We start from the raw sequence: 7,826 nt of genomic DNA on the forward strand, positions 1-7,826 counted from the left end.
TGCAATTGCTGGAAATCTGAAGGAGAAACAAAAACTACTGGAAAAAACTCAACAGTTCACACTACAGTTGCAGTGGGTGAATTGCCTTTTATCAGAAAGCATCGGGTAATATTATTAGTTTTGTATGCTGAACTAGGACAAAGTGCCAGACTATCAATCTTGGCATCTAATATTATTCATCTTAGTCAGTCTATTTCTTGAAATTGAAGCTTTCAGGAATCAATATTTCATATAGTTTTGCATTGTAAGCAGGCTATGTTGGCAGCAGATGTGTGGCAACACTCGCAGACTGCCTCCAGTACATCCCTATGTGTGTTGGTTGTTAATGCAAATGACGCAATTTCACTTTATGTTTCAGTATACATCTGATAAATAAATCTGATTATAACATTGGATTATTTCTATTTCAAGTCCCATTTCTGATAAGCTTATCCATTTTCAACATTAACTGTGAAATCCTTCCAACCTTGATTGAGATCTTGCTAGTTTTACCTATTGGTGCCTTCCAAAATTATCCATCTGCATTATGAGAGTAGATGAACAGGAGGAGATTGTCCACTCTCAAGTCCATTCCACTGTTCTGTGAAATCACAATTCTATCCAAATCCCTTACCTCCAAATTATCTATTTATTTCAATATTTTAAAGAATTAGGGTTAATTTTCTGTCACTAAAATCTTTAGGAGGATAAGCAATCTGTGAGCTGCTGTTAATGTCTCCTCCGTTTTACTGTGAAGATGGTTTTGAGTAACATTATTTTGGCAAAGAGGAATTGAACAGAAGTTTGTCTCGTTTGTCTTTGTACTTAAATGGAATTCACTTTCTGATCAAGTAATAATGTATTCTTCCTGTAATATCTGAAATGCTTTGGAATATTGTCAGACTTGATAAAGAACTATCTCTTATGCACTTCATTTCCTTCCAAGCACGTACGCGATGTCTGAATCCTGTTTCTTGGCTTGATAATTATGTAGAAGAGCCCTTCACATCTCTTTCAGGATGCCTTAAAGCTCTCTTTTCTGAAAATAAATTAATTTTCTATTAATCCCAATGTAACAGAAGGAATATTGCAGCCAATTTATATAGAGCAAGTCCCCACATCAAATTACAATTTGTTTATCACGAAATCATCAGTTTTTGTTTAGAAATGCTGATGGGGGCAATCAGATGGGTATAGTTTATAAGCTCTTTTTTGAAGTACAGTGGATTTTGGTTAATGGGACACATGGGGACCAGTACATTTTGGCCCAACTAAGCAGCTACCCCATTAGCTGAAGTTTCATGAAAATAGTTAAAAAGGTATAAAAAATAATTAAAAAATACAAACTGTCATTTAACTGAGTACCAAATTATGTCTTTAAACTAATCAGAGCATTATCAGTACTACTAAGGTACTAATAAAATTGTGTATTGGTTCGTAGTAGTTATTGACAGAAGAATTCATCCAGTGTATGTTGCTGTGTCGTTTTGACTGGAGATGAACAAACTCAGCGCAGACACCGATTGCATCCTCCAATCTTCATTTTCATTGTAGCGTTCAGGATGATTGTTGATACCTTCAAATTCCTCATTGTTCTTAACTTGTTGAAGTAGTGAAATCATTTCATTTTCACTTCTGGCCATTTCTGGCTTCTCCAAACCAGAATGCTTGAAACTGCAGTGAACAAAACAGTTCTGAATTGTCTTACCAATTATCAGTGACAAAAATCACTTTTTTTTAAATGCAAAGACATGCCACTGACACTACTTCAAAATTTTGCTCTAAGCATGTTGTAGTATCTAACAGCCACGCAAGTAGATGTGACTTACACTAGTTAGAAATGGTTCAGCAACAGTTGCCTGTCCCAATTAAATAAAGGGAATCCTGACCAATTTCTCAATTAGTTTTTGTTCTTTAAGAGTTGTCCCAAATAAGCAGCTGCCCTGATTAGCCGATGGCACAATTAACTCGAATCCACTGTTATATTTAAGAGAACAAGTCAGAGATTGGTTTCAATGTCTCATCCAAAAGGTGGCATTTCCAACAGTCCCACTCAGTAATGCTTAACTTGCCGGCATAGATTTTTGTACCCTTGTTACAGGGTTGGAGCTTGAAATTAAAGATAAAAGCAGGAAATGCTAGAAGTACTCAGCAAGTCAGCCATGAAATTACAAACTTGACCCAGTGTGACTGAATCAAATACCTTTTAAAACTAAGCTTATTGATCCTTTATAGATGGATGGACTGGGGGCTTGTCTTTTGGTTGAAATGTGGAAATAATGTCCACGAAATTGGTTTTAACTGACTGATGTGGACTCCTCTTCTTTCATCTTACCAGTTTCCCCCGAACCCCGTGCTTCCTTGAAAACATGGATTCCTTGCTGGGCCACTTGCCCACTGTCTTCTGTGTGAACCTTAAGCGACTGTTTGTTAGGATGTCTTTGTCCCTCATGTGAGCATCAAGCTGAGCCCAATTCTGTCACAGCTTGATATCTTCAAATTCCAGTATAACTTTAAAACTATGTTATTAAAAGAAACTGCAACAGGATTCTCACAGCATCCTGTTCATCATGTCCTTGCGTGACGCAGCTTCATACTTTACTGGCACATCAGTTTAGAACAAAGAATCTTTTTTTGTTAAGTTTGTGGGTTGTCAGCACTTGCTGTTCCTGTAGGTCAGTCTGTGGAGGGTGTGCATTTAAAGCTATTCTGGGAATCTAGCATTCTCTAAACACCATAACAGAACAGGAAAGTTTGCTATTTTGAATCTGAGTTTTTAGGTGATTTGCACATTGGATCGAGCTGAGGCTCCCGCTTGCCGCTGGCAATCTTGGCACAGCTCTGTGTAACAGATTGAAGGAAGCTGAGCAGTGTAACATTCAACCAAATATATCTTTCAGCTCTCACTTTAAAAAAACAAGTCCTGGTATTTAAATCTTTGAAAACACAAGCCGTGCTGAAGGATCACACTGGAGTGAGCCACCTCGACTAAAAGTAAAGGCAAAACTCTATGGAGGATGTAAATTTGAATTAAACTCAGAAACTGCTGGAGACACTTGACAGCTCTGCCAGAGTTAGAAAGGAAGAGAGATGATTATTATTGATCACATGTGCATCAAAACATACAGTGAAAGGCATAATTTGCATCAACGATCAGCACAGTCCAGGGATGTGCTGGGGGAAGGTCACCGTGCTTCTGGCACCAGCATATCATGCCCACAGTTTACTAACCCTAACTTGTACAGTAGAGTTAGTAAAGTTAATAAGTGGGTTTCCTCCCACTTTTGTAATGTGGGAGCGAACTGGAGTGCTGGCAGTAAGCCCACACATTCACTGAGAGAGCGTACAAACTCCTCACAGACAACAGTAGGAATTGAACTATGACCTTCCAATCAGTGGCACTGTGAAGAATGACAATAATGACAGGAGTAGCGCTGCCAAGAGGGCCAAATGGAAGTCACATTAGAGGGTAGGGCAGATTTCTCCAAGGTGGGTATTACTGGAGCAGGTTGATGTTGAATTCAGTACTGAAGCAAAGAAAGCTGCAGATGTTCAAAAACAAACAAAGGGTGTGCTCCCTGTCATTTGCACCCTAATACATGAAACTTCTACTTTATTTTCCTGTCTCATGAACCAATTTGTATCCTTGTATATTGAGACACCCTGTCGCTTTTTTTTCTGCCTTGTGGTTGTCAAGTAACTTATCTTGCAGTCCCTATTTAAAGTTCCTTGCTCTCTAAATAAAATTAAATAATGTTTTAAATATTTGAGCAAATAGCAAGCTGTGTTAAGAGAGAACTAACTGTGGAAATCTCCCAATAGTTGGATCAGCAAATTTGTGGATGTCTGCGAGACTGGGGGTATAGTAGACAGTGGGGAAGGCTGTCATGGCATGTGGAGGCATCTGCATCAGCTGAAAAAATAGCAGATGGAATTCATTTGCACTTCGGTAGAACCAACCAGGGGTAGACCTTACACGGTGAATGGTAGGACAGTGTGATAGAACGAAGGGATCGTTGAAAGTTGTGTCACAGGAAGATAGGGTCGTAAAGAAAGTTTTTTGTCACTTTGGCCTTCATAAATCAATGTAAGAGTAAAGGAGTTGGGATGTTATGTTGAGGTTGTATAAGACATTGGTGGGGCCTAATTTGGAGTATGGTGTGCAGTTCTGGTCACCTACTTACAGGAAAGATGTACACAAGGTTTTAAAAGTACAGAGAAAATTTACAAGGATGTTATATAACCATATAACCATTACAGCACAGAAACAGGCCATCTCGGCCCTTCTAGTCCATGCCGAACGCTTACTCTCATCTAGTTCCATGTACCTGCACTCAGCCCATAACCCTCCATTCCTTTCCTGTCCATATACCTATCCAATTTTTTTTTAAATGACAAAATTGAACCTGCCTCTACCACTTCTACTGTAAGTTCGTTCCACACAGCTACCACTCTCTGAGTAAAGAAGTTCCCCTTCGAATTACCTCTAAACTTTTGCCCCTTAACTCTCAGCTCATGTCCTCTTGTTTGAATCTCCCCTAATCTCAATGGGAAAAGCCTATTCACGTCAACTCTATCTATCCCCCTCATAATTTTAAATACCTCTATCAAGTCCCCCCTCAACCTTCTACGCTCCAAAGAATAAAGACCTAACTTGTTCAACCTTTCTCTGTAACTTAGGTACTGGAACACAGGTAACATTCTAGTAAATCTCCTCTGTACTCTCTCTATTTTGTTGACATCTTTCCTATAATTCAGGACCAGAACTGTACACAATACTCCAAATTTGGCCTCACCAATGCCTTGTACAATTTTAACATTACATCCCAACTCCTGTACTCAATGCTCTGATTTATAAAGGCCAGTATACCAAAAGCTTTCTTCACCACCCTATCCACATGAGATTCCACCTTCAGGGAACTATGCACCATTATTCCTAGATCCCTCTGTTCTTCTGCATTCCTCAACGCCCTACCATTTACCATGTATGTCCTATTTTGATTAGTCCTACCAAAATGTAGCACCTCACACTTATCAGCACTAAACTCCATCTGCCATCTTTCAGCCCACTCTTCTAACTGGCCTAAATCTCTCTACAAGCATTAACTAATAGGAAACCTTGAGAGAAAATGATGCCAATGTTTGTACATGTACTAAGCATGTGACAATATTATCTCCTTTCTCTAAAGTCTTTTAATCTTAAGAATTGGAAAGCTTCTTGAACCAAATATGCATATGTCCATGCATTGAAGAAAATAATTGTGCCCTGGAAGAATTGTGTACAGTGAGGACTAGAGAAACATGATCCAATTTTCGAGATTACCAAATCCAACTGATCACCAGGACATATCACATTTCACGTAACCTTGTTTCCAAAGATTTATTGGTAAAGTTTCATGAAAAGGCTTTTGCTAAATTAAAGCTCCATAAAGTGAAGGGAGACTTGTACAAGGGGCAAAAGCAAGCAGGGTACTTTTTTGTTGATTTATCCCCATATTTAAACTTAAGTTCAGTCAGTATGCAGTGTTCCAGAAGTTGATCAAAGAATTAACGAAAAGCAGTATTTCACAGCCCTGAAACTTCTCAAAGCATTTTATAGCCAGTGACACACACACAATGCTGGTGGAACTCAGCAGGCCCTACTGAGGGGTCTCAGCCCAAAACGTCGACTGTTCTACTCTTTTCCGTAGATGCTGCCTAGCCTGCTGAGTTCCTGCAGCAATTTCTGGATTTCCAGCATCCGCAGATGTTCTCGTGTTGGTTACAGTCAGTGAAATGCCTATCAGGTGTCATCAGTCTTGTAACAGCCACTTTTCAAACAACATGCTCGTACAAACAGCAGTGTGATAAAATGACTAAATAAATTGTTTTTTAATGTTGATTGATGGATAAATATTGGCCAAGACACCAAGAAAAGATATTGTCGTTTTGAATTGGCATCTCTTCACTACCTGACGAACAGGCGGAGCCTGAGTACAATGGCTTATCTGCAAGGGGGCACTGTTGACAGTGCATCATCCCCCTTGTTCTACAGTGGAGTGGAGTGTCACCTTTGCTCTTCTGCATGGAACATGAAGCCTCAAGCTCTGACTTAGAAGCAGAAGTGTAACCAGTTAAGCCAAAGTTGGCACTCGTTCCCCCCCCCCCCCCCCCCCGTATTTTGAAGTGATTATCTTTTTTTCTTACAGTTTCAATGCAACATCCTTGAAATGCTGCAGGGCACAGTTCATTAATAAAATATTTCCTCCTTGCACCAGATAACTTTCCCCAGATGGCTCATCAGAAACGCTTCATTGAGCGGAAATACAGACAGGAGTTGAGAGAAATGAGGCGGGAAAAAGAACGACAGGAGAAGGATCCCACTGAGACTGAGGAAAGCAGAAAATAAACGAGGACATAAAAACCGTGGCATATTTACCTTCTTAAACAACTGCAATTCCAGCCACATATGCCTTTGGGGACATAACCTATTTTTAATGTGAAAGTGAATGAGGAGCTATGAAAGGCATGTAACAAGACCAAGTCTTAGCTGTAAGATATGAAATCCATAGATCTGCAGAGGAAGCATTGCAGTGGAGAAGGCGGGTTTATAGTTTTTTGACAAGTCTCATTTTAGTTTTAATTATTGCCTTTGAACCTTGCACATTCATCTTGTGATTTTAATTTCCAAAGCAGTTGAATGTTTTTGTTACTTGTTGCATTCATTACATTGATGCAAAAAAATGGTGGATTTTATCTGTAACTCGAACTCTATAAAAACTTGCTAATAAAATACCTCACTATTAACTAAAAGGCACCTCCATATGCCACTACAGTTATGCCCTGATAAATGCATAATAGTTGCCAAAGGAATATTGTGCTTTGATCAAGGTCTCTTCAAGCCTTTGATAAAATGATATATTGAATCTCAATCTTTGCACCATGTCCTGTTAAAACATTCAGTCCTACTTCGTATAAGCACAGATCGCCTAAGTATCACCTGAATTCTGCACGTTTTACATTGGTAACACCTCAAGGTGTGCTGCTTCATGTAATTAATATTTGACTGTCGCCTGAGTTTAGTCTGTGTACCAAGATCATTATGTGATTGAATCTGAACCTGGTATTGTTCAGTGTTACAGGCCTGACATTGAGTGCATTGCGGCAAGGAAGTGATATGTTAAACTGATGTGTTCTTTAACATAATTAAATTAATGCTTGCAATTGCACATAGTTTATGTCTCTTCTTAAAATTTAAAGCTTAGGATTCACCAGATAGATAATTTATTCAATGTTTACTGCATTGTGACTCTGCAACTTTGTGAAGGAATTTCAGATTCAGTGTGTTTTTCTTTACAAGACAAGGCACTGCTTTTGCCTCCACACATGCAATTGTTTTTACACTATTTGTCTTTAATGATATTTCCTGTAAAATGTCTTCCACTCACACAATTAGATCTTCACCAAAACGTGATACTGACTTGTTACGTCTTAATAATCTGTATTGCTTTTTTTTTGTAAAGTGATTCCAGAAACGTTGGAAGAAGGGGGAGGATATGTATTCTTCAAGAGGACTGTCTATAAAGAGGATGGTAGTGTTTATTTATGGGTTTGTGAGTAAGCGATTAACATTGCAGACTTTGCTCTGGAGAGTCTTGATATTTTGAATTCCAAGCTGAAAATGAAGGGAGAGGGCAGTAGCATTTCAAATCAAAATTCTGATATGTGCCAAATGCATCCTCTCCTAACCTCCTGACTTCGAGTATGATAATTTGGCAATTAGTTGCGAATACTAACAGGCATCTGGCATGATTTTTACTTCAGCACAAAAATACAAGCATGTGTTTCAAGACACGTATTAAACATTC

General features: G+C 38.8%; 1 protein-coding gene across 2 annotated transcripts in view; it reads left to right on the top strand.

The window, feature by feature from the left end:
- drosha (drosha ribonuclease III) overlaps nt 1-7,207 on the top strand; it is a 164,247-nt gene extending 157,040 nt beyond the window's left edge. For both annotated transcript variants that reach the window (XM_072283348.1, XM_072283349.1), the window contains one exon: nt 6,237-7,207. In XM_072283348.1, coding sequence (XP_072139449.1) covers nt 6,237-6,367 — 131 coding nt within the window. In that variant the 3' untranslated portion in view covers nt 6,368-7,207. The remainder of the gene's footprint in view (nt 1-6,236) is intronic.
- Nucleotides 7,208-7,826: the final 619 nt, after the last annotated feature.

Source organism: Mobula birostris, chromosome 19 (genome assembly GCF_030028105.1).
Source record: "Mobula birostris isolate sMobBir1 chromosome 19, sMobBir1.hap1, whole genome shotgun sequence".
NCBI lineage: Eukaryota > Metazoa > Chordata > Chondrichthyes > Myliobatiformes > Myliobatidae > Mobula > Mobula birostris.